The sequence below is a fragment of the Plectropomus leopardus genome, chromosome 13 (genome assembly GCF_008729295.1).
Source record: "Plectropomus leopardus isolate mb chromosome 13, YSFRI_Pleo_2.0, whole genome shotgun sequence".
NCBI classification, from domain to species: Eukaryota; Metazoa; Chordata; class Actinopteri; order Perciformes; family Serranidae; genus Plectropomus; species Plectropomus leopardus.
This window is the reverse complement of record NC_056475.1, coordinates 1,185,893-1,213,257: the sequence shown is the minus strand read 5'-3', so window position 1 is coordinate 1,213,257 and position 27,365 is coordinate 1,185,893. Positions and strand designations below refer to the sequence as shown.

General features: G+C 39.0%; 1 protein-coding gene across 1 annotated transcript in view; it reads left to right on the top strand.

Annotated features, from left to right (window-relative positions):
- The first annotated feature begins 4,391 nt into the window (after positions 1-4,391).
- atp2a3 (ATPase sarcoplasmic/endoplasmic reticulum Ca2+ transporting 3) overlaps positions 4,392-27,365 on the top strand; it is a 60,862-nt gene continuing 37,888 nt past the window's right edge. The window contains 3 exon segments of the mRNA XM_042498814.1: positions 4,392-4,722; positions 22,898-22,915; positions 23,198-23,280. Of these exon segments, the coding sequence (XP_042354748.1) occupies positions 4,605-4,722; positions 22,898-22,915; positions 23,198-23,280 (219 nt within the window). The 5' untranslated portion in view covers positions 4,392-4,604.

The window sequence follows — 27,365 nt, the reverse complement described above, 5'->3', positions numbered from 1 at the left end:
CATATCTTGTTAATACATATCTTGTTATATATATATATATATATATATATATATATATATATATATATATATATAAAAAGATATATATATATAGTCATAATTATATCTTTAAATTTAGGCAATGTTTTTTTTTCATTATTTGGATTTTTTTATTTCCTGTTTTGTTCTTTTTCTTCTATTTTTTTTGGTTTCAAATTTCAGGTAAATTTCTAATAACTTAATCATTTTTCTTCTGCTGATTTTTTGGGGGGTGATTTCTTCTTAAGTTGCTTTTTAAAGAAATCAAGCCATATTTCATAGGTTTCAAAGGGCTAATAAGATAAATTAATGAGAATAAGATGTTATTCATTCTGCCCTTGCAAGAAGATTTGGCCTCCACTAACAATTTAGTGCCGTAAAGAAATCAAACACCCAAAATGTGACCTTGTGATCGTCAGTCAGTGTGCTGCAGATGCCAGCGAGGAGTTTCTTTAATTATCTTAATGTCACGCTGAAGCAATCAGTTTCCATGAGGATGATTTTGAGGTGATTAAACATTTTTAATTAGACGTAATTTACAGGGAAAGTTTCCTCGTTACTTCAGAGGTGTTAAAAGCTTCAGCAGAGTTCGCTCAGAGCTGCAGCCTCTCTTTCTTTTTGTCGGTTTCCAAAACTTTCTCATCCCATCAGGCTGTCACATGTGGCCGCTTTGCAGCGCACTTCTGCGTCTACATGTTACGCTCTAAGTCAGAGGTTCCCAACTGGTGGGTCACAGTCCCAAAGTGGTCCAGTGTGACTGTCTGCAAGTAACTCGTAAATGTGTTAAGTTTGTAAAAGAAAAAAACACTTAGATCACTTAATCACTTAGACACCAAAAACATGAGAAAACAGACTCCGGGTTGAAAAATACTAGAAACTGGTGTATTTGTTCTGAAAATTAATCTTGGACATTTAACTCCATCTTGATTATTACTTATTTTTGTTCTGTCAAGGCTATAAAATGTAAAATAACTTGGCTGTGGGATTTGTTTTTGAGCAACAACAATAACAAATTAAAAAAAACATATTTTGGAAAAACTGCAACGGAAACACTTTTCGTCTTTTCCAGGTCCCATGACGCTGTGAGGTCACATGACGCTGTGAGGTCACATGAGGCTGTGAGGTCACATGAGGCTGTGAGGTCACATGAGGCTGTGAGGTCACATGACGCTGTGAGGTCACATGACGCTGTGTGTTGGTGAGAACCAGGTAAACTGCAGTGCTGGTCTGGATAGTAAGTGTTGTTCAGAACAGCCAGGAAGCAGCTCTTCTTTCGTTAATACTTCTTGATTGTCCCATGTGTGTGTAGTACAGCTGGGTGAGTTTGTGATGTGTGTGTGTGTGTGTGTGTGTGGTCTGCAACAAACAAACTTAGCTGAAAACACAGCACAGCGCCACAGTTACAGCATAGATTTGCATATTACACCAAGCATACAACTCAAATTGCACCCATAATAAACTAAATATGACACAGACTGTGAACTAAACGAAGTTAAATGAGGGTGCATTCATCCCACCATTAACCGGAACATTTAAACAATACAGATGCATAAAATGCGAACTTAGCTAGCTAGCGCGCTAACCGCTAACGCTAGCATGCAGGTAGCCACTGTGCAACTTCTCAACACACAGACTAAATCAGCCATGTGTAGGGCCTACTTACTTATTCACAGGGACGCACACAGGCGAACACACAACACACTGCTTGTGATTCAGGCAGGGAACATGAACAGCTGAGAAACAGCTCTGTACACAGCTTGTCATGACCGGAGGACTGAGCTGAACGAGGCCGCACTCAGATGACGAGGAGGCGGAGCTGCGATGTCATCGGACCGGGAGCCTTTCATACACTGTCTGAGTGCTCCTCAGCAGGATCTGCATCCCTCAGGATGCACCAGGAGCTACAAGAGCGTTATTGCATCACATAACTCTGAGAAAGTTTTGAATCCACAATTCCTCTGTGAAATCGTGGACTACATCTCCCAGAAATCCCTCAAACGTGGCCGCTCCCACGTATAAGGGGCTCGCCTTTCCATCGCGGCTCCATAACACGCTGGCCTTGGATTGGAAATAATGACGGCTAGTTTGGTGGCTGCAATAGAAATAAAGCTGCTAATGTTTTGAACATCCGTCGCCATGGTTACTGGGATGTTGTTGCCAGAGGAGAAGTTGCAGAACATCAGTCAGCGGAAACACAGTCATCTCACAATTGTGTTTTCATCGACATTTCGAAAAAATTGCTTCAGTTTTGTGCAAATCTGTGATGGAAACCCGCCTAATGAGCAGGGGCGTATCATGCAGACGTGAAAGGTGGCTTTTGACGTCAGGATCGTTCGCTGCAATTAACATTAAAGTGGCGGTATTTTACAGAATTGGAAAGAGAACGAGCTGGTAACATCCATCTAAAACTGAGACAAATTAATATGATTTATTTGGTTTAGTTTACATTTAACCCTTTGAAACACTGTGGCCTGATTCCTTTCAAGAGCATAAGAAGGAAATTAGTAACTCTGCAAGAAATGACCCCAAATATTGGCAAGAGAGTAAAAGTTAGTAAAAAGTAAAGTAGTAAAAAGTTTCAAGAAAATAATCTGAAAATTTCAAAATTCAGAAACAAAAAAACAAAAACAATAAAATTAAATCATTTTAAAAAGTGGATTTTTATGACTTTATTTTAAATGTATCACTGATAGATCCTGTTTTCTAGATTATTTTCCCTCAGATTTTTAAAAAAATTTCTAATAATTTTCTCTCTCTTATCAGGGGTCATTATCAGGTCAACTTTGACTAATTTCTTGCAATTTGCAGGGCGCACACACACACACACACACACACACACACACACTCTACTGTTGCCTCTCGATCATTGTTGTGCAGGATGAGTCACGGTGATGACGGGGGTCATCCTGTCAATCACATGACTCATATGAGGCAGTTACAGATTTACTGATGATGGTGTGTTTGATGATGGGCAGCTGAGAGCCAAAATGAACACATGATAAAGTTGATAATAACTGCAGTGATGTCAGTTTTCAGTAAAAAGCAGCAAACATTCAGGTTCTGTTCTCTTAATGCATGTGATTATTCTGCACTCATGTCATTGTTCATTGAATATAAAATAAAGATAGTAGTAAAAACATACTGACAAAGCTATTAGTTCAAGCTGCTCTCCTCTTGAGCAACATAAGCACAATTTATTGAAAAACTACTGAGGTGTGACATAAATTCATACATAAAAACATGAGTGATCAGAGGCCATATTCAGGAACATAATTTCTTTACTGACACACCGACAAACCACAAATTACAAGCCCTGTTTTCTTCTTTTTACCGGTTGTTCGGGCCGTGGAGAGCAGCCTGCAGAGCAGCCTGCAGAGCAGCGTCGTGCCTTGTTTTGTCTGACTTTTGTTTGTCTGACAGCAAAACGGGTCGACATTGAGCTAATCTTTGTGCAACTGGCTGCAGGGCTGCCAAAAAAAACAGCAGGGATCTTGGTGCTAAGGACTAAAAACACTGTTTTAATGTAATAATAATAATAATAATAATAATAATAATAATAAAAAAAAAATGTACATTTTTTTTAAAGTACTGCAAAGGTTAAGAGACAGATATGGCACAATTTTGTAATAAATCAAAAAAACATACTATTAAAATGTAAAACAAAAATAAAAAGTAATCAATATAAAGAAAGTTTTGCACAGAATAAAGTTAAGTAATAACAAAAAAGAAATAAAACAAATGCTATAAAACATTTATAATATATTTGAAATGAAATATACAATATATATTTAATACTTTATGTTTTTTTTTTTAACTTTTATTTAATACAGTATATCTGACATAAAATAAAAGAGCTCTGCATTTTATATTTATTATTTATCTATCTATATCTATCTATCTATCTATCTATCTATCTAGCTATCTATATGTGTGTGTGTGTGTGTGTGTGTGTATAATTCTGAATATCGTTTTCTGGACATTTTTCCCTATTTTTGGATACTTTTCTAATAATACTCCCCTCTTTTTTACAATTAATTTTTAGATATTTTTTGTCACCTTTTAATTATTATTATTTTTTTTTTTTGCAATTTTTAGGATCAGTTTGATGTCGATCAAAGGGTTAATGCATATGTCTTCAAATGTTTTTCTCAATAAAGGTTGGAAGAAAAAAAAAACACAGTGGCGGAGCTGCATGCATCCTGTTGAGGAGGAAGATGTTTGAAGTGTTTTCACGCGGCAGCGCTCAGGTGCGCGCAGCCAATCAGAGTGCAGGAGGGAGAGTGCTCAACGGCGGAGAGGCGGCGCGCTCGGACGCGCACACAGCACACCTTCAGATGGAGATGAAGTAGCAGCAGCAGTCGGTCGGAGAGCAGCAGCAGCAGCAGCAGCAAGCAGCGCGTGTGTGTCCGCGGAGGTCTTCTTCAGGGGGGACAGGTGACAGAGAGAGACACTCGGCGTGCATCGGTGGACATTACTGCTGTTTCCTTCCCCCGCAGCGCACCGCACCGCACTCCCTCCCGCCGCCTCAGTAGATGTTACTCAACTACATGCATTTCGACCCGATCTTGTAAGCCCAGTCCGCCACCATGGAAAATGCGCACACTAAATCGGCGACTGAAGTTTTGGACAACTTCGGTGTGAACGAGAACACCGGGCTGACTCTGGAGCAGGTCAAAGTCAATGTGGAGAGATATGGACCGAACGGTGAGTACACACACACACACACACACACGCACACGCACACACGCACACGCACACACGCACGCTCCTTCTCTGTGTATTTCAACGTGTGTGTTTCACTTGGTGCGTATTTCAGCCTTGTGTCGTATGCTGCCGCTGCAAAACCGTGCGCGTAAAAAAAAAGAAAAAGAAAAATTCCCCGTGGCGCACAGTCAGTGGAAATTCATTGATGCGCAAATGTTGAAATCATTCATTGCATATCAGTCCAGTGGACACACAGGAGACATTTCAATATTCATGAACGCATCCGTCGCCTGAGTTCGTCGGTGTCGTGTTGAAGTATGTCAGAAACATGTTCAGGAAGCTTTATTGTCATGTAAAAAACAACAAAAAAAAAAAGTGTTGACACGTCTCATCCTCCGGCTGCTGTCACACCGGGATCAGGAAGTGCGGAGCAGCCCGCAGCAGCAGCAGCAGCAGCAGCGGGCTGCAGGAGGAGGAGGAGGAGGAGGAGGAGGAGGAGGAGGAGGAGGATGAGCCGGTGGAGATAATGAAACAGAAAATCTTGAACAACCTGTTTTCACTTTCAACAGTTGTTCTGCACATGGCGGATACTTTCCAGTTCACGTTACACAGACAGGGAAGCAGATCATGTTTGGAGGCGTCAGGGGCAAAATCAGCTCTAATGTGAGGGAGTTGTTTGGAGGTGCAAAGAAAATAATTAGATAACATGAAAAATAAAGTGCTGTAAAAGTCATAAGAACATAAATATAGAAGTGAACAGATTACAGTAACAGTAAAAAGATTTTTTTTTTAAAAAAACTACAGTTCAGAGGGAGAGAGCTGAGCAGTTTATGCAGGATAGAAATGACAAAACACTGAAGTTGACCCTTAGGTTGTGGGGAAAAAGTATTCAGATCTTTTACTAAAGTAAAAGTACAAATGCCACAAATACTCTGTTAAAGCACTGCATTGGAAATTTTCCACAAGTCAAAACAAGTAAGTATATTCAGAGAAATGCAATGAAGAAAAGAAGAAAAAAAACCTAAAACAACAACAAAAAAACAACAACTCAAAACTCAAAATGTAAAAAAAAAAAAAAAAAAAAAAAAAAAAAAAACCCAAAAAACAAAACAAAAATAAAAAATAAAAAATTGAAAAAAAGAATAAAAAAATAAAAAAAAAATTTAAATTTAAAAAATGAAAACGAAAAAAGATAATAATAATAATGATAATTAAAAAAACACCCACAAAAAGACTTCTCTCTCTCAAAATAGTTAGCAATTAATTTTCTGTTCATCCACTGATTGATTAAACAACTAATTGTTTCTGCAGTACTTGTAGAAACTGTTTGGTAAATTAATTTATAACAAAGATGTTTCATGGAAAAAATCTCAATTTGTACACAAACTAAAGTGTGCAGTTAAATGTAGTAATATTAAAAGTACAATATTTCCCTCTGACAAAGTATAAAGTGACATGAAAGAAAATACTCAATTACCTCAAATCTGTACTTAAGTATAGTACTTGAGTAAATGTACTTAGTTACACTCCACCACTGACCCTTTGACACCTGAACAAACTGGCATTACTTCTTTCAAAAACATGAGAGGAAGTTATAAGTTACAGTAAAATGACCAGAAATTTAGTACAATTAACAAGTAAAATACAGGTTAAAAAAAGAAAATTATAAAGATTTTTAAAAGTTACAAAATTTATAAATTTATAAAATAGTGAAAAATAATAATAATCATAGTTTTGTGGAAATGTTTTCCTTTTTTAAAATTAACTTATAATGGGGTTGGGACAAGATGGATACAGTATCACAATATTTTTATGTGGTAATATTGTATTTATACTTGCATGCCAGTTTATATATATATATATATATATATATATATATATATATATATATATATTATTGATAATAAACACATATGTATGTATATGTATATACATAGATAGATAGATAGATAGATAGATAGATGTATTTTTTTTTAACGGGCATTTTCCTTTTACTAATTTTTTTTGTGGGGACATTTTTTTTGCCTAGTTTCTCACTGTATTTTCCCCCATGTTTTTACCAAAAAAAAAATCAGCACAAGAAAATAACCTGATGATAAGTGACAAAAAAATTAGAAACAAAAACCAACAAGAAAATGACCTCAAAAAAAAGCAAGAAAAATACAAATAAATTTGAAAAAGTACAATATAAACTATATATAAATTATAGAAATGATTATTCTTCTACAAAATAATTTCAAATATATAGTTAGGATACACTATAAATAAAGTTAGAATTTTCTTGACATTTTCCCCTTGTTTTTAAGACTTTTTTTTAATAATCCCCTCAACCGTCTGAAAAAAATATGTCGTTCCAGATTTTAAGGGTGAATTCAGATCAGGTGACTTCCAGGTGAAAATGTGTCTTTCCGTGCTGAGCTCGGACCTGCCATCACCACACCTTTCCCTCCTGGCCTGTCATTTGCATGTGTGGCCGAGCTGTGCGGCAGAGCGGCGCATTGTGCCCGTCAAACAGTGGCCCTTTTGTTGCAGCTCTACCCAGGGGCCCGCGATGACTTCATGGAAAAAAAGGCAACGTCTCGCCGCAGATAACATCTCTTTCGCTTTGAGCTGTGAACTTCCTGCCTGCTGCGAGCGCCACGCAGATACGACAGGGAGGGAATACCCTTTTTGTCCCTCTTTTGGGGGTCTGACTGCATGGAGGTTATCCACTGAAGCTGCTCCTCCACAAGCCAAAAAAAGGAGGGAAACTGTATTAAATTAGCTTGTTTACTATTTTAGTCCCTGACGCTGCAGAGTGATGTACGGCTGCTGAGCGGCTGCTTCCCCTCTGCTGCACACAAACCGCAGGCCTCGTAGTTGACTGCAAGGACTCTGTGTATACGTGTGTTTGTGTGTGTGTGTGTGTGTGTGTGTGTGTGTGTGTGTGTGTGTGTGTGTGAATTTTGGTGTTTTGTTCCAGGGAGTGTCAGTTCAAAGCTTGTTTGTGGGTGGGATGCTGCTTCATACATTTACATGCACAAGATAATCCCGTTTTTGCCCTTACTCCAAAAAAAATCCCAACAATGTTCCTACAAGGGCTGTAAAATAATATCATGATATTTTGAGGCTATATCGCGATACACAATATATACCTAAATATTTGGAAATCTCCCCTAATGACTGTAAACTACTAAAACACAAAATTATTACATAAACTACAGTTACAAATAAAAAGTAGCTATTGCCAGAGAATTAAGTTGGATAAACTACTGTTCGCTCTGCTGCTCCGTGTTCACAAAATGTGGCTAAACAGTCGCAATCGGAGCTCTGCAGACAGAAAAACACAACGCCTCACCTGCCTAAACTACTGCCACTACCACTCATTAATTTAGACTTAGTCCACACGTACACGGGTATTTTTAGAAATGCATAATTTCCTCATCTAGTTACATAAAATCATTTATTTATTTTTAAAAAATCGACACCAAAATGTAAATTTAGGCAACAACAAAAACAACAATATGGCGTCACGGGGAGACTGAAGTGAAGTTTCTCTGCGTGTGTGAGCAGCGCTGCTCAGGTGCTGCTCAGCTGCATCTCAGCTACTTGTCAGCCGCGCAGTTAGAGAAACTTAGAGAAACTTAGAGAAACTTATCGGCAGAAATAAACAGTGAAAATGGTGTTTTGATGATTTCGACACGATGCCACCTTTCATTACAGTTTCAGTGTCTCTGTCTGAGATGATGAAATAAAAAGTGTTGCAGGCGGAGATAACAATGCACTGTGACATCAAAAAACGCATAACACTGCAAACGGAGTTTCTGAATATCACCACCCAGGCTGGAGTTTCCTAAATTGTCCATTTTCAGTGACCAAAAACTCAGTTTGCATTTGTACAAAAGGTCACAACGCATAGAGAAAGCTACTTTTCTAGAAATACCCGTGAACGTGTGGATTAGGCCTTAGATTGACCTTTTTCTTGGTGCGCTGTGTAGACGCCTCCTCGGCCGTGCAGATGGATGCAAAGCGTTAAAAGAAATAAACGATATAGCATCATATGAAATGATAGACGTAAAATCCGAAAATAAATATTCCACTAACGCTCCTGTTTACATGCAGCCGCAGAGATTCAGATTAACGTGTGCTAACATCGTGTTTAGCATGTGAAAATATGAAGAGCTAAAAAAAATATCTAAAAAAAGAAAACATATGAAGAGCTGGAGCCGCTTGTCATTTTGCTTTTTTTCCGTCAAAATAAGATTTATTTCCACAGTTTTGTAGCGGCGGTGGACTTGTTGTTGAACCTTCTTTCCTTCCTTTACCTTCTTGAAAAGGTCGGTGCTGCGATAAAATGTAAAACTTTTAATTAATAGCCGCAAGCTATTATTTGCTTAACTCGCTGAACTCAATGAAAAGCTTCAGCAAATACGGAAATATAATCAAATTATTTATTTAACCTTCTGAGACCCGAGCAAATTGGCTTTATTTTTTATTTTTCAAAAACATGGGAAGAAGGTAATGAACAACAAAAGAAAATTTGTTCCCCAGATGTTGGCAAGTTGGTTTATGTACAGCGTATCCATGACGATACACGGCGTAAACTGATGACACGGTGTCACAAAACTGTGGTGAAAATTTGCCCTTTGTGCCCAAAAAAATGCTCCTAAAACCAGCGTAAACCACAATATCCCAAATGTCCCAAATGGATTTTAGAATTTTTTAAGGATTTCAGGACATTTCTGGTGTTTTAAGTAGTTTCTAGGATTTTAGGACATTTCCCTGACTTTAAAATGTTTTAAGGATTATGAGATATTTCTAAAATTTTAAAATGTTTCTTGAATTTCTAAAATCCTACAAGCGTCCTAACATCCAAGGATTTCAGAACATTTCTAGGGTTTTAGGATGTTTTTAGGATTCATGGACATTTCTTGGACTTAAGTAGTTTCAAGGATTCAAGGAGGACATTTCATGGTTTTTAGGATGTTCCTTGGATTTTAGAATATTTAAAGGATTTCAGGACTTTTCTCGTGTTTTAAGTAGTTTCTAGGATTTTAAGACATTTCTTGGATTTAGGATGTTTTTTAGGCTTTTAGTAGTTTCTTGGATTTTAAGACATTTCTAGAACTTTAGAACTTTTCTAGGATTTTGAGATATTTCTAAAATTTTAGGATGCTTCTTAGATTTTAGGACATTTGTAAGATTTTAGTAATTCAGGGATTTCAGGACATTTCTAGTGTTTTAAGTAGTTTCAAGGATTTTAGGACATTTCTCTGACTTTAGAATGATTTTAGGATTCATGGACATTTCTAGGACTTAAGGATGTTTCTAGAATTTGGAGATATTTCTAAGAATTTAGAACATTATATGTAGGATTTTAGGACATTTCATGGTTTAAGAGATGTTTCTTAGATTTTAGAACATTTCTAGGATTTCAGGACATGTAGGGTTGGTTTCTATGTTTCAAGGATGTTTCTAGGATTTTAGGACATTATGGTCTTAGCTAAGACCTCTGTTGGGGGTGTGAGGGATCCTCCACTGGCACTTTTTGATAAACAAATACTATTTTGATGCTGTTTTATGCTCTCTGACACCTTATGGAGACTAAAAGTACAAAATTCTCAGTGTGCATCACTTTGTTTTTGTTGTGGATCAGAAAATGGTTGGGGGGCCATTAGGCAGATCATTTGGGGCCAGATTTGACCTGCGGGCCTTAAGTGGAGTATCGCTGGTTTAGTTTTTTAATGCAGAAAAGTGGCATATTAAAGCTGAGCTGTGTTGTTAAGTGAGTTCTCGTCTCGTTAGGAGGAAGACATCATTGATTTGCCCTCATTTTTGTTTTTTATGATGCACATAAAATGTTGCAGCTCTGTAAGTGAAGACAGGTGAGTGCTGTCGTCATGTTGGCACGGTGAAACCCGGCCGAGTGTCTGATCCGTCTCTGAGATGCTGGAGAAACAGCTGAGCCGCGGGAGGAGGAGGAGGAGGAGGAGGAGGAGGAGGAGGAGGCTGACCTTTTGCTCACACCTCTCGCTTGTGGTCTCCTTTTTGATTTGCGACTTCATTCACACAAAGAAACAGAGCTAATTTCCTGACAAGCAGCCGAGTTTACGAGACGGTTCATCACTTTCGCTGTGACTCGTGGAGGAAGTGTCAGGCCCGTCTCTCTGCGTGTGGGGCGCGCCAAGAATGTGTGTGCTGTCAGAGCTCGCCGTGTTCGATCATTGTGTCCCGCGCTCTCTCACAACCCCAATTACAGAGGCGCAGTCCCTTCATTTACAGAAAGGGCATGCTGTCCTCATGAGCAATCAACGGCTCGGAGGCGGGGTCGACCTCAAAGCTGCTCTGACGCACAGGTGAGGGAGTGTCCAGGGAGGATCATTTATTTATTGAGTCCTCTTTAACAATTTCCTGCTTTGTAATCTTAAAAAATGTCACTTTCAAAGCTTCTGCAGACTTTAAAGTGTTAAATAAAGAGGCATTATTAATCAAAGCGTGTTTAAATAAATCCCTCTTTGGCTCTGAGAGCCTTTAAAATGAGTTTGAAAATGTCCCGACACTCCCCTGAGGAGAGGATTGTGCAACATGTTCAGGTTAAACCACCCAGCAGTGCGTGTGGTTGCTGCATCTTACAAATGTGATACAATATCAGAGGCGATCTGCCTGACCTCTGACCTATCTGCATCTGCTGGTTAGTGCACTCTGCAGACACAGAGAGACTCTGTTGAGCTCACAATTTGTTTTAACCCTTTAACTCCTGGATCAAGCATTTAAACTTCTGAAAACTAAAAAAAATGGTTTGGTTTGAAAATGTGGAAATGCAATGAGCAACTTGGCAACAAATGTCCCAAAAGATAATTTTTAAAAAAATGGGAAAAAAAACCCAACAAACAAAAAACAGTTGCATAAGGTGACAAGAAAATGACTAGCTGGGGAGATTATTAGATATTATCATAAAACAAGAGAAAATGTCCAGAAAATATATTCATTAATCCTGGAACTGTAAATCTAAAATTATGTTCCAGAAAAAAAATTGCACTTTTTGAGTTTTTTGTTTTCATTTAATATATATATATATATATATATATATATATATATATATATATATATATATATATATATGTCTAATTATCAGGTAAATTTCTGCTTTTTTTTTCTTTTTTTAAGCAATGTCTTGTGAAGTCACTCTTTGCCCTCCTTCCAAGCTGTTGAAAGAAAATGAACCTGTTTGCTCCTGTTTTAAAGTCTTCATGATTTGATTGATTATTAGCTGCCTGAGCTCGTTTAATAAACCTCTTGGCACCGAAAACCGTGTTTTGTTCTCCGTCTCTGGAGCCTCCCGGAGGTGTCTGACGCCGCTGCTCGGAGGTGATACCATCCTCTGTGAATTACGCAACGTCGCTGCTCTGAATAATAATTACAACTTCCTCTAGTGGGATCTCACTGTGTTGTTTTCTCTTCCTGTTCTGCAACTCTTGACTTTTACTCGCTCCTGCGTTTGAAATAGACGCTTCCTGCTCCTCCTCCTCCTCACGACGCACAGGTCGCACATTGCAGCACTCTCTCCCTCTGCTTTGCTGTCACTGTGTAAATTCAGTCCAGTTGAGAGTTAAATTGTGGCACCAGTGTCGGCGCTGTGTGGGCTGTAAAAAGAGAGTTAAGTTGTAGAAAAGTAATTTGAAGTCCTCGGGGTGTTGAGTCACTTCCCGTGTTAGTGGGCTCGCTGTGCGCCTGCCCGGCCGCCTTCACAGGAGCTGCGATCCTGTTGGAGCTTGTCACTCTTCTTCCTCCCTCCCACCTCTGCATCTGTCACTCACCGTCCAGCCCGCGCCGCGCGATGCCGTTGAGTCACCGCCGTCTGCTGCCCGGACGCTCCCGCCGCATCACATCGCTCCGCCGGGGAGTGGGCTGCGCGTGCACCGAGCATATGCCGTACAGTATGTGTGTGACCTCGGGTCATCAGAGGGCCTGCAGAGAGATACACCGTGTGTGTGTGTGTGTGTGTGTGTGTGTGTGTGTGTGTGTGCGCGCGCGCGCGCGCTCAGCAGGTTGTCTGTAAAAAGAAGTAAACAGAAGGAAAAGTGTTTGGTGCGTCGTGTAAACCTGTTCTGCGTCACTGCGGCGGTTTGGGCAGAAAGGAAACACTGAAGCTTCATGTTAAAACAGAAAACAACTTGCAGAGACATGAATGGCGTTTTCTTATCTTGTACTTTACAGAGCTGGAATGTAACTGAGTACTTTTACTCGAGTTTTATGTGCAGTTTAAACTACTTTTTTAGTTCAGTCATCAGAAGGAAATATTAATATTGTACATTTCTGCAAACCACGGATGTTAGTCTAGTTAGATAGATAGATAGTTTCTAAAGTCATGAAAGTATGGAAGCTCTAAGTGGTCAAACATTTATACATTTTCCTGAAATAAATGGATCATTTTTTTGAGATTTCGAGGTAACAAAACTTTTTTTCTAGAGCCACTGACATATTCAATTTGAGAATCCTAGATAACGAAATTGTATTTTCCCGAAATGAAGACTTTAATTTGAGATCTTGAGATTTACAAATTAAATTCGATTGGCCTGAGATTTCCCTCACACATTACATGTTATGCATGTTATAAATATTCTGGCCAGTTTGCTCAGTTTGAAAGGGTTAACTTACGACTTATCAGCATTATGTGCCGATGAGACACACTGAAATGAAAAATGCAGACTTTTTTTTCTGGCAAATCTAGAATATCACCAGACTTTTCCTTAAATATCATCTTTTTAACATCACAGAGGATCCGCTGAATGTGTAGGCTCTAAAAGTCACGCTGTTTTTTAATAGTGACATATACATTTAGTGTCAGTGGGTGTATGTTTTAAATATTTTTAACCATTTTAAAAAATAGTTCCACAGTTTGGTGAGTGTGAACGTCCTCTACGGCTGCAGGGCTCAGATGGGTAAAGTTGCAGCCGTTTGATTGGACAGAAGTGTCGCTCTGGTTTCTAAACCCAGAATAAAGCCTAAAAATAGCGCTGCGTTAACACAGATATTTCAGTCTGCCGTTTTTGGGGATTTCAGATTATTTTTCACAGCGTTCAGCCTCTCCCATTGGCTGCTGGGTGGCCGCGTGCCATCCTCCTTGGCGGCCTGTTGGGATGTTGAAAAAGTGTTTCTGCACACAGCTGTGACCTTAAAGAGGAAGCTGGGAGCCCCGACGAGATACGAGCTCTGTGCCAATCACCTCATGCGTGTCCTGCGCCGCTGACAGGCCCTTTTTCCTTTTTCCTCTGTAACTCGCCGCGTCACTCTGTGAGCGCTCAAATGTGGAACAAGGCGGTCAGTTTGTTTGAGCCTGAGTGTAGTGTGCAACAAGCAGTGTGTGTGTGTGTGTGCGCGCACACGCAGTAAACACGTAAACACAGATGTCTTATCGGCGGAGCAGTTTGTCACGACTCACGTCGTCTCTGCAGCGTTTGTGGGAAATGAAATTCACAGATCAGATTGACCGTAATGTGTTGATTTCAGGATAAAGTTCAGGCTCTTCTGTGAGAGACTGAAAATGTGCAGCTAAAACACATCTGTGTAACTCACGTGCACAGAAACATGCCTCACAAGACGTATGTGAGAGTGACGCTGCAGATTAACCCTTTGAAACCTGGATCCGAGGCCTTCCACAAGCTGTTTGACCCGTTGAAACCCGAGTAAGTTGGTTTGATTTCTTTCTAAAACATGGCGGAAAAGGCAATGAACAACTTGAAAAAAGATATTCCAAAAAACTGCAAAAAATTGGTAACTTTTGATCTAAAAAAAAAAATAGTGAGAAAATTTCCCAAAAACTATATTTAAAATTATAATAATTTAAAATCATGTTACAGAAATTAATTATATAAATAATTAGAATTAAATTAATTAATTCATTAATTAAATTTTAATTTAATATATATAAATATATACTTTTTTTAAAATTAATTTCTACCACTTTATTTGGGTCATTATGCCTCTGTGCCGGCGATAGAAGGGACCAGAAGTGTTACGTTTTCTGTTTGTCTGTCCAGCACGTTCTTGTGAACGCGATATCTAAAAAAACGCCTCGAGGGAATTTCTTCAAATTTGACACAAACACTCATTCGGGCTCAGCAACTGAATTGAATTTTGTGCTCATAGATCAAAGGTCAAGGTCCCCGTGACCTTGGTTCACTCATTGTTGTGAACCCAATATCTAAAGAACATCAGGAGGGAATTTCTTCAAATTTAGCACAGTTTAATTGGACTCAGCGATGATCTGATTAGGATTTGGTGTTTAAAAGGTCAAGGTTACTGTGATCTTGCATCTTTCTCGTTCTTGAGAATGCAGTATCTGCAGATGGCCTTGAAGGAGTTTACTCAAACTTGGCCCAAATGTCCACTTGGACTCGAGAATGAACTGGTTAGAATCTGGGGGTTGAAGGTCAAAGGTTAAAGGTTAAGGTCATAGACACCCAGCATCTGTCTCATTCTTGAAAATGTGATTTCACTCAATGTGTTTTCAACACCTTGAGGGAATTTCTTTGAACTTGGAGCAAACGTTTTGAGTGGATTCAAGGATGCACTGATTAAAATTTAATGTTCAAAGGTCAAGGTCACTGTGACCTTGCATCACTTTTGTGAACGCAATTTCTGAAGGGTTAGGGTTAGGGTTAACCCTAACCCTAACCCTATGACGTTCAGGGAGTTTCCCTAAATTTGGCACAAACCTCACTTAGACTCAAGAATGAACTAATTAGAATCTGGTGATTGAAGGTCAAAGGTCAAGGTGAAAGCATAAAACATGTTTTTGGCCATAACTTAAATATCTTGGGTGCCCATCTTGAAAACTGTGCTGATCGTATCTTCCTGTGTGGTGTTATTTCTAGTTTTTTGGGGTTTTTTTGTGCATATTTTCAGCTAATTTTCTTGTAACTTTTTTACTATTTTTTAATAGATTTTTGTGCCACATCTAATTAAGCTGCTTGTTGCTTTCTCTCCATATTTTTTGAAAGTAACCAAACCAGTTTGCTCAGGTTTCAGAGGGTTAATTCCATCACACTCGCTCCTGTGCAACATCACAGAGGGAAAAATCCCATCTCTTTTTCCCCGACCACAGCCTGACGACGTCAGAGGCGGTGCAGCCAATCAGCAGCCGCAGGAGCCATCGAGACGAATCTTGTGTCATTTTCCGTCTTAATTGGCTCGAAAAGATAAAATCTCCACTTTGAAACTAATTCTTTTTTCTGACACGACAGTCTTTGAGAGATGAGCCTCTCCAAACTTATCTCGGTGCAGCTCAGTGCACATTTCCTCCCTGTGTGTCTCCGGCGCGGAGACAAGAACAGGTTGATCAGTTAAGCAAACACAGCAGCTGAAATCATATTAATGGTATTGAGAAGGACGTCTCTTCGTTCCTGTCCAACGGTGTCTTTTCCCCTCTGTGAGTCTTTGCCTCTCACTGAAATGAAACCATTACTTCTTTCCTTTGCACATATCTCAGCTTTAGAGTCTGGATGTCTCTGCAGGGTTTAACGTTTGCCATGGTAGTTTAAAAAACACACATCTACACTTTGAGGTCCATACTGTTGCAGTGAAATGAACAAATCTGCTATCTGCTACTTTTTAAATGCAAGGAAATGAAATCAAGGAACAAGGGACAAGGCAGATTTATTAGCTATTTTTTAAACATAGTTTAAAAAAAAAAAAAAAAAAAAATATATATATATATATATATATATATATATATATATAGATAGATAGATAGATAGATAGATAGATAGATATAATGATTATTATAATTTAAAATATTTTTAAACATTAAAAAAAAAACTATTAATATTAATAATTTAAATATATATATGTTTAAACATATTTAACACATTTTTGGTGAGTGCTAAAATGATACTTTTAAAACACTACAAAACAAAGCCCAAAGGACAGTCAACAACATGAGAGAATTCCTTTTTTAAAATCGCAAAAACAAACTTGAATAAATTAGATTTTAACAGGTTGAAGCCTGAGCATATTGGCCTGTTCAAAAATGAGCAAGAAATCAGTAAATAGTTACAAGAAAATAAGCAAAAAAGGGATTATTACCTTAAGTGCAAAAAATGTCTGTAGCATCAATAAAACCTGAACAAAATAAAATTTGGGGAATTTCTTTTCTTTGAATTAAAAAAAATAAATAATAAAAAAACATATATATATATTTTAGATGATTTTGGTTTTTTTGAAGATGGGGATTTCTTTTCTTAAAAAGTTTTTTTCAATTTTTATAGAGAGCATAAAAGAGAATCACCAAAATTACACCACTAATCATAGCCAGAAACTGTAAAAACAGAAATGTTATCATGTTTTTTAATTGCTGATGGTCCAGGAATACATTTATTGGGGACGCTGAAATTAAGTTTGAATAAAGTTTGAATCTTATATGTTTTCAAATTTTTGGGCAAAAAGGACAAAGAAAAAAAAGGGTCTTTGAAAGGTCTTGGAAAAGTTTTGAAATTTTGTCCACGAAAATGTGTGGGAACCATAATAATAAAAAAATAAATAAATAAATAAAAAAATAATAACTTTATTTATATAGTATCTTACATAGCCCCTTAATAGGATGTTAGCGTTTAGCTCAAACACCATGTCCAAGAGCTCCCACTGTGGTTATTAAAGTTTTGTGTGTGTGTGTGTGTGTGTGTGTGTGTGTGTATGTGTATGATTCATGTATTTGAGTGCAGCAGCTTAAAGTCAGCGTGAGAAGTTTCCAGACTTGTAATGACCAGAGAGTAGCTGCATGTCGTTACGCTGCAGAGGAGTGATTAGTGACTTGATAGCACTTCCTCCTCTGCTGGCGCTCTGATCCTCGCGGCGGCGGCTCAGAGGTCAGCGGGGCTCCAGCGAATACTCACGCCGTCGCTCACCCACTTGACTCGGCCGCGCACGACTTCCTCAGAAAGGGGAAGCCCGGCGTTGACATTTCTGTGAACGGAGGGACCGGGGACTCTGTCAGACGTCTGTGCTGCGTTACCTGCGATGCCCTCAGTGTAGCGGAGATAATGAGGTTAGCGAGGAGAGCGGGATACATTCATAATTCACATTTGGTTAATGCGTTCAGAGCGTTTCCGACGGCAGAGCACATTAGGAGAGAGCGGATGTAGGCAGCTATAGTAGCCTGTGTCATTAGGGGTTACTGTCAGAGTATTTATAGACTCTTTTACTTTCTCATGGTCAGTGGATGGAGCCGGATCCCTGAGCCGGAGCCACTAAAGCCCCGTTCCCACACACAAAACCACCTCGTGCAGTTTGATTCCTGCCTGCGGTCCTTTGCTGCATGTCATCCCCCTTTTCCCACATTTTCTGTCTCTGAAGGGAAAATGCCCCCCAAAATAGTCTTTAAAACATTTACCTTAATAGGACAGAAAGGTATGCCAGAGAGAAGGTAGAAGGTAGATCTTTTGGTCGTTTTAGTTTCGTCCTTGATCCTGATACATCTTTGGAGTTGATTAAAATCAGCAGCTACTATGAAAATTCCCCCCAGTTGTTTGGGCATGTTGCTGCTGGTGGCATCATTCAATTCCTGCAGTACATTTTTTGAATTTGCATCAGTCTTGCGTCCTGTCGGCTCCCACAAGGTCCGTCCATCCAGTGCAGCAGCTTGACCCGGGATGTCAGGGGTTTAACCGTGTCTCTTTGAAGATGTGTGCAGAGCAGTCTCTGAGTGAGCCTCAATCACATTTCATCCACTTTATTCTCGTGAGAGCGGACATTAGTCAGAAGAAGGCTTGTTAGAGGAACGGCTCTCAGTTGGGTCAGCCTCGCCCTGATGCCAGCTCTCCTCCCTCTCTTTGTCCTGGCGCTTTCGGTTTCTTTTCTCCCCTCTGGCCTGACTTGCCGCTTGGCACATACCACCTGGATCCTCTCACGGTCTGCTACGTTCGGTCTAAAACCCACAAAACTTTTCCTGATGTTGACAAGTGCTTCTCTACTGTAGAAAATCGTGCTTCAGCAGAGGCCGAAACATCTGCAAAAACTACTCCACTTACACCTTCATGCTCCCACTACACCTGTACTAAATTGTATTGAATTGAAATCTTATTGTGGCAAACATAAGTGTACTTAACCTGTGCCAAAATGCACCCACTTAACCATTTGGCTGCTGGCTGTGTATTTGGAGTTGCCTGCATGCTAACTGTTAGCATTCATCAGCAGCAGAGTGTGTTGTAGTTTTTTTGGTTTTTTTTTATTCCTGCAGTCAGAGTTTTGCTGCATCAAGGCCTCGCCAATTGCATAACCGTTATTCCGGGTAAATTTTGACAGACGCAGGCACATCACCTCGTGCAGCACTTTTTTTTTTCTTTTTTTTGCAAGGAGCCTCCACCAGCCGAGTCGCCATGGCAACCGCTGAAAACGTCCTCATGTGGGCCTGAACTCTTGAGCTCGTTAATACTGCTTAACCACTGTTGTGATGTTTTAATCTGGGCTGTAATTTCTTAATGGACTTAGCCGGACCAAAAAAGAGAGAAGCGGTGAAAGCTCCTTTTATCGGCACATGTCTCGCAGAGCGGAGAAATGGACGGCCAGTTTCCTGCTCGTCCCCCCTCCGCCCCCACCCCCCCTGACTCTGTGGACACAGAGCACAGCTCCCTGCTGTTGTTGGCAACTGTCTCCAGGAAGTGTCTCCCCTCTGCTGCTGCTGCGAGTAAACAAGCTCTTTTATTCATTGTCTGGGCGGGAGGTGCTGTGGGGACACGGAGCAGAGAGGGAGGTGAAGTCAGTATTCAGGAATGTGCCCGGGCAAGCCTCGGCCGACACGGCCCAGATGACTGTGAGGGAATCCTTGGCAGAGGGAAGCCGGGGAACCCCGTTCAACACCTCCAGCCCGTTCCCTCCCCCCTCCTCTCGCTCTCTTTTTCCTTCCCCCCTCCTCTTTCCCTGTCTTGTCCTCTCAGTCAGTCCGTCTTTGTCTCCGGCTCTCGACTCGCAGCCAGCCAGTCTGCCATAAAAACATTATGCAGTCAGAGAGGCGCAGTAATGGGGAAACAGGCTCATGTCAGACTGGTGGAGCTCGGAAAACAGCAGAACCCACTTCTCCATTTTTCTGCTGCTGGCACAGTGCAGCCAAAAGTCCCCCTCAGTCCAACCGTGTCCAACCGTGTCCAATCGTGTCCAATTGTGCCCAACCGCGTCCAACCTGAAAACCCTCCAGAGACAGCAGCTTTCAAAAGCGATTTTGGGACGTTTATAGGATTTTAGGATGTTTCTGGATTTTAGGACATGCATACTTTTTAGGACATTTCTGGATTTTAGGATGTTTCGAGGATTTTCGGACATTTCAAGGATTTTAGGACATTTCAAGAATTTTAGGTAATTTCAAGGATTTAAGGACATTTGTGGATTTTAGGATGTTTCTAGGATTTTAGGACATTTCTGCAATTTTAGGACATTTCTACATTCTTAGGGATTTTGAGGATTCTAGGACATTTGTAGGATTTTAGAACAAATCTAATTGTAGATTTTAAGACATTTTTAATGACTTTAGCATGTTTCTAGGATTTTAGGACATTTCTAGGATTTTAGGAAGTTTCAAGGATTTTTAGGACATTTCTCAGATTTTAGGACATTTCTACGATCTAAGGGATTTTGAGGATTTTGGGACATTTCTGGGATTTTAGAACAAATCTAATTTTAGGGTTTTTTAAAATTTTTTTCTTGGATTTTAGGATGTTTCTAAGATTTTATGACATTTGTAAGATTTTAGGACATTTTTAGGATTTAAGCATGTTCCTAAGATTTTAGAATGTGTTGAGAATTTTGGGATATTTCTTGGATTTTATGATGTTGCTAAGATTTTAGGACATTTTTAAGATTTTAGCATGTTTCTAGGATTTTAGGATGTTTCTAGGATTTTGTTTTATGAGGTCACAGAGACCTTGACCTTTGACCACCTTGACCTTTGACCACCAGATTCTTCAGTTCATTCTTGACTCCTAGTAAACATTTGTGTGCATTTTTGGATTTTCCCTTTTTTTTTTTTTTTTTTTTTAGGATTTTAGGATATTTCGATGATTTTAGAATATTTTAGGGATTTGAGGACTTTTGTAGGATCCATGTTTGTATTATTGTACATGTCTAGGATTTTAGGACATCTCATGGATTTTAGAACATTTTTGGATTTTAGGACATTGGGGTCTTAGCTAGGACCTCTGTTGGGGGGTGTGGAGGTCCCTTCACTGGCACTGAAGCTCTATTTTGATGCTGTTTTATGCACTCTTACATAAACTAAAAGTACAAAAACAAAGTGTGAATCACTGTATTTTTGATGTGAATTAGAAAGTGGTAGGGGGGCCACCTGGCACCCTATCGGGGGCCCGATCAGGTCCATAAGTTGAGTATCACTGCTGTACAGCAACAACATCATCCATCTTTAGACCCTCACTTTGGATAAGCACCCCCTAATATTCCCTTTTTAACAGAATAAAAATTGCATAGAACGAGTCCAGAAGTCATGATGTGAAATAATTTCTCTTTCCGCCAGTGGCCTGTGTAACGTGAGTGGCTGCAGGGTTTTTGTTTTTGGAAGGAGGCTGCGGGCTCACGTCATGTTCCTTCCTCTTTCCAGCCCCTCTCTCCCTCCGCAGGGTCACGTTTGATGCTCGTGTAGCGCCGTCTGGTCAAAACATGCAGGGAAACACGAGGTTTCCACTGCTGAGAGGAGAGACTTTTCCACAGAGAAACTCTGACAAAACAGAGACTTTGACGGCAGACGAATGCACAAAACAGAGCTGATAAACTGTCGATGAGATGTTTTATATTATTATTATTTTTATTATTGTCGGTCCTGTCGTTGGGAAGTGATGGATGTGGTTTGTTCCCTCGGAGCTGCTGGGTCGTGGCGTTGCGTTGGACTTGATGAGGACCTGACAAACGCAGTGACTAAGCACGCCGGTGTCTCATTGTGGCGACGCTGATCAACAGTACTTGTCAGTTGGAACGTTTTTAGAATATGACTGATGTGTTTTCTACTCTCACCGGTGACTCATGTGTGGTGGGTGTCGTGTTCTGGTAATCAAATCAGATAAGAAGCTCGACTCGCTTCAAAGTGCCCCCCAAAAATACAGCTTTTCTTTTCATGTGACAGATGAAAAATGACGAGATGATGCGAAAAGAAAAGAGCGACGTGTTTGCCTTCTTTGGGTTTGTTTTTTCAGGAGCTTACCCACATACTGATGCAGATGATGATGCACATGTTGGATCACAGTTTTTTTTAAATCATCAATCAATAAATAAATGCAGCTATAAATAAAAAAATATATAGAAAAAAAAACCCAGTATGAATCAAATCAGGAAATAAATAAATGCATAAATAAATAGAGGATTAAATAAATGATGTGTACATACAGTATGTATAAAGCTGTAGAAATAACTGTAAGATATTTAATTATTCATGTACAGTTTAAGACAGAAATAAATAAATGTATAAATAAATTCAGGATTAAATAAATAAATATGTAAGTAAATAACTGAATACAGATGTAAATAAATGTAGCTCAACAGAATGTAGAAATGATTTTTAAAATTTTTTTTAATGTCGAAGTTATAATTACATAAATCTGAATATGAATAAATAAATATGCAAATACATAAATGAATAAATACATAGATAAATTAATGCTAAATAAATACAGGATTAAAAACAAATATGGAAATATATTACTGAATAAATAAATACAGAAGTAAATGTATTATAATTATCTATGTAACAATCAACTGTTAAATGTTTATTCATTTTTGCATTTACCTATTTTCATATCTTTTAAAAACATTTACATTTATATATTCTTTTATTTATTTATTATGAATTAATTTATCCATGTATTTGTTTATTTCAATATTTACTAACTTATCCATAGTGTATTCATCCCTGTATGTATTTATACATTTATTTTTTCATTCTTGAGTCATTTTTTTGTCCTCCATATTAAATTTGTAGTCAGTAATAATAATGCGGCAGTTTCTGCTGCTCTGTTTTCCTCCACAGAGCGTTTTTTTTTCATCATAAACCTGCAGAAGGATTCTGCAGAGCGACATGTTTGTGTGCATTGTAAATTCAGACTGAGATAATCAAACGCACTAACTGCTCTTTGTCTCTCTCCTCGCTCTCCGGCCCCGCCGATTCGATTCCTTTACACCCGGCGTGGTGCGGCTCCCACAGAGCTCCCAGCTGAAGAAGGTAAATATTGATTTTTCCAGTGCCTCCCTTTTACTACCTGATTAAGTGTCTTGAGCCAGGATCTTTTGTCCCGTGTGGACAGAGGGCTAAACTTTGGCAGCATGCACTCCTGCAGCTCTCCACCAATAGACACACACCTCTACTCCTCTGTAAACACACAGATTGTCTTCACTAAGGAGCTAATGTCAATACATGTCCCAGATCCTGTCCACCCTTAAGAATAACGGCACACTTTGAGCTCCGAGATGCATGAATGTGTGTGTATGTGTGTGTGTGTTTCAGGAAAGTCCCTGTGGGAGCTGGTGGTGGAGCAGTTTGAAGACCTCCTGGTCAGGATCCTGCTGCTCGCCGCCTGCGTCTCCTTTGTAAGTACGACAGCAGCTCATCACGTTTCTTCTTCGTCTTTATTCTCAAATGTCCCTCGCTGGGATCTGACGCAAAAACCGCTTTGTAATCGCCACCTAACAGACCATCAGCTTTAGGCAGCTTCATTCCCAGGGTTCCCACTCTCATGGAACAACCTGGAAAAGTCACAATCACATTTTCCAGGCCTGGAAGAGTAATTGAAAAATCATGGAAATTTGTTGTGTGTCATAAATGAAACCAAATTCATGTAACATAACGGTGAATTGGTTTTCATAATGAAGCTTTAATATGAGTCGACATGTGAAAACATTTTGGGTAATTTTTTGGTTTATTTATCACAACTTTTCCCAAAATTTTTTAACCATGATGCGTCTCTTCACACCCACCCACTAAGCATGACAAATAATTTTTCAGCACTTTTGGGTTAAGAGAGGGGCATGCAACTTTAAGTGTCTGTATTTTGTATTTATTTTAACCCCTATTTTTTTTCTTCTTCTTTTTTAATTTTTTTAATATATTTTTTAATTTTGGTGATTTTTACTTTTCCCATTTTTTTGGTGTTTTTTTTTCCTTTTTAAAGAAAAACAAGGGTTTATATGGCAGGTTTGCTCTAAAAATAACCATCATTTTTTCATTTTACATATATATTTGGCAATTTTTATAGAAAACTGAAAATAAATTAGCATTTTGTAAAACATATTTATTTAAACAATGGGTTTGAAACCCAAGTTTTGTTTTTGTGTTTTTTAAAGAATTGGCAGCAATACACATTACCATAGCCAGAAACTGTAAAAATCATAATTTAAGATTGTGTTTTTAATGTTTCATTGGGGAAGCTGAAATTCTGTTTTGATAGACTTTGAATCTTATATGTTTGAAAAACGTTGGGCGAGTGGGGTAAAGAAAGAAAAACTTTTGGGGCTCTTGAAAAGTCCTGGAAAAGTTTTGAAAATGTGTCCATGAGAATGTGCGGGAACCCTGAATTCCTCCGTCAGAGCTCTGCTCTGCCTCATTTGTGGTCCCTTTCACGTGGACGCGCGCTTTTCCACCCGGTGTTGATCCGGCGCCAGCGAGGGAAACAGGCAGAGCGCTTCAGCTCAGCTGGAAACAAAACTATCCATCAACACCGTGTGCGGTGCCGCAGCGCCGCACACTGCGACCCCGGGTGCAGCCAGAGGGTGGTGAAGGTCGGAGCGGGGGGGAATCCTGACTGCATAATGACTTTTTTCCATCTATTACAGCACGTCCCCGGTGTCCCGGGGTGGAATCACTGCTGCTATTTCTGAAAGTAGGAAAGTTGCTCTAAAAATGTGTATGACACAAGATATCTTCTCTGCAGTGTGGGCTCGCTGTTCCTCATGTAAATCAGCCTTTTAAAAGCTTGTTTATAGTGGAACGCGGCCCCTGTTCCACCGACGCACGGACCCTCAAAGGCAGCGGTTCCTAACTGGTGCAGCCACTGGGTCCAGTCATTAGTTTAAAGTCCTCACATCAGAGAAATGACAACATATTACATTTTATTTGACACAATGTAAATTACAGATGGGCTTAAAACACAATGAAATGAAACATTTTGCAAAAATACAGTGCAGTTAGTTAAAAGCAAAGGTGCTTTTAGGATTTAAGGACATTGAGAGCATAGCCTGGACCTCTGTAGGGGGAAAAAAGCCAATTTCTTTTAGGAAGGCAATTTTTCTTAAATTTTTTTTTATAAATGCTTGTTTTTCTTTTGAAATTTTCTGGCATTTTTTTTTTCAAAAACACCTTTGATCATAAGTATCATATCGCAAAACTACATAATGTTTGTAGTTTAAATAATGTATGTAGTGTGAAGAAATATTTTGTTAATGTTTCTACATTTAATTTCATTTTATCAACATGTTTTTTTTATTATTGTGATATCTAATGGAAAAACCGTGAGATTTAAAAAAAAAAATGTTTTTTTCATTAAACAATTCAGGTCAACGGTAAATTAAAAAATTTGGTAGATTTTTTTGCTGACAGTCTGGGATACGTCAGTGATCAGCAGTCCTGTTTTTCTGCTCTGATGGCTGTGGGATCAAAAATGTCAGTTTGAATGGGTTTCAATGGAGCATTTTTGGACCTGAACAGTCTGAATGTAACTATTTAGTTTCCACAGTGTATTTTAGACTTATTGTAGGAGCTGAGCTGCAAATTCACTGATTACACTCAAATACACAATCTGGACTACATTTATGACATATGCATGAACACACACACAATTATCAAAATAATGAAGACTGAAAAGCGTGTAAATATGCCCCAAACAGTCCGTGAGGGTTAATCGCACACTCTCAGGGCGTGTTGATATTAGTCCTCTGTAACCTTTTTACCTTGTTATTTGCTCAGTATGTCACCAGTGGAATCAGGGAGCGGCTAACGCAGAGCGAAAGTTAAAGCCGAGCCGAGGACTCATTTGGCTGTTTCTTTGAATATATTCAAATTTGAGATAACTCTTTTGCATGACACAGGAGGAAAGCTTGTTATCAGACAGAAGGTCAGGCTGGGCGACTCCGTAACATACATGTGACAACAAATTTACGGCACTTTGCCTCCAATTATCAAGCCACTTCATTATTTCCTTTCATTACGGATCTATTTTGATCCTGCCAAAGCTGTGAGCGGGTTCGGTTTGATAGAGCAGAGCGGTGTAGAAAGCCACAGCAGCCACCTGAAACAATCGGTACACTTCCTCCCTTTGAGCTGAAGCAAGAAAGAGGGCTGATATTCGTGTTCGGGAGTTCAGGAAGTGACTTGAAAAGTCAAGTTGCTATTGAATTTTCAAGCCTCTTTTGTTTATGGTACATTTTCCAATAGATAACCTTAAAGGGAAACTTCTGTATTTTTTAACCTGGACTCTATTTTTCCATGTTTTTGTGTCCAAGTGAGTAATGGTAACAGCAAGATTTGAGATGGGTCCAGTACCGAGAAAGAGCTGCAATGTAACCACTCTGGGCACCGTCAACGTACGTCCACTAAAAGTGTTATTTTTTTTCACTGACAGGCTCCAATTGTTATTCTAAATGCCTGAAAACATTATGTAAATGATCCCTACAGAGATAGACCCTTTATTTTAAGAGTAAAAACGTTAGTGTTTAACGAGAAACAGGCCCAAAATCTCCATCACCAAACTCACCAGACTCAAAATTTTTTATTTTAGAGTCAGTATATTTAGAATATACATTTACACAGGAGTTTATTTCAATCAAACTGCATAGATCGTTTCACATTTAACTGGCTAAATTAAGGGTTAATTAATCAAGTGTTTTTTATCCGAGGCCGGAGGCATTATATTTTTGGGTTGTCCGTCCATACGTCCGTATGTACACTCTGGTATGGACGTATTCTTGTAAACACAATATCTTAAGAACGCCTTGAGGGAATTTCTTTACATTTTGTACAAACATGCAGTTGGACTCAAGGATGAATTTATTAGATTTTGGTGGTCATAGGTCAAAGGTCAAGGTCACTGTAACATTGTCTGTCTCTTTCTTGTGAACACAATATCTCAAGAAAATTGTGAGGGAATTACATCAAATTTGGCACAAACGGTTGAGTTGACTCAAGTATGAACTCAGTGGAATTTGGTGGTCAAAGGTCAAGGTCATGTGACCTTGAATTCATCTCATTCTGGTGAGTGTAATAACTCAAGAACACTGTGGGGGAATTTGACACAAACGTTGTCTTGGACTCAACGATGAGTTGTGTAGAATTTTGTGTTTAATTGTCACTGTGACTTTAAATCGTAGTCATTTTCATGAACCAAATATCTGACGATAGCCTCAAGAAAATATCCTCAAATTTAGCACAAAGGTCCACTTGGACTCAAAAATGAACTGATTTGAATATGGTGGTTCAGAGGTCAAAGGTCAAGGTCACAGTGACCTCATAAAACATGTTTTCAGCCATAACTTGAGAATTCGTGTGCTCAGATTTCACTCAGGATAGGCTGACATGATGAAGTTTTGACATTTTGCATCCAAAAAGTCAAAGGTAAACTTCACTGTGACATCACAATATTTTTTAGCCATTATTCGGCGTCATATCTCAGGAACAGAAAGGG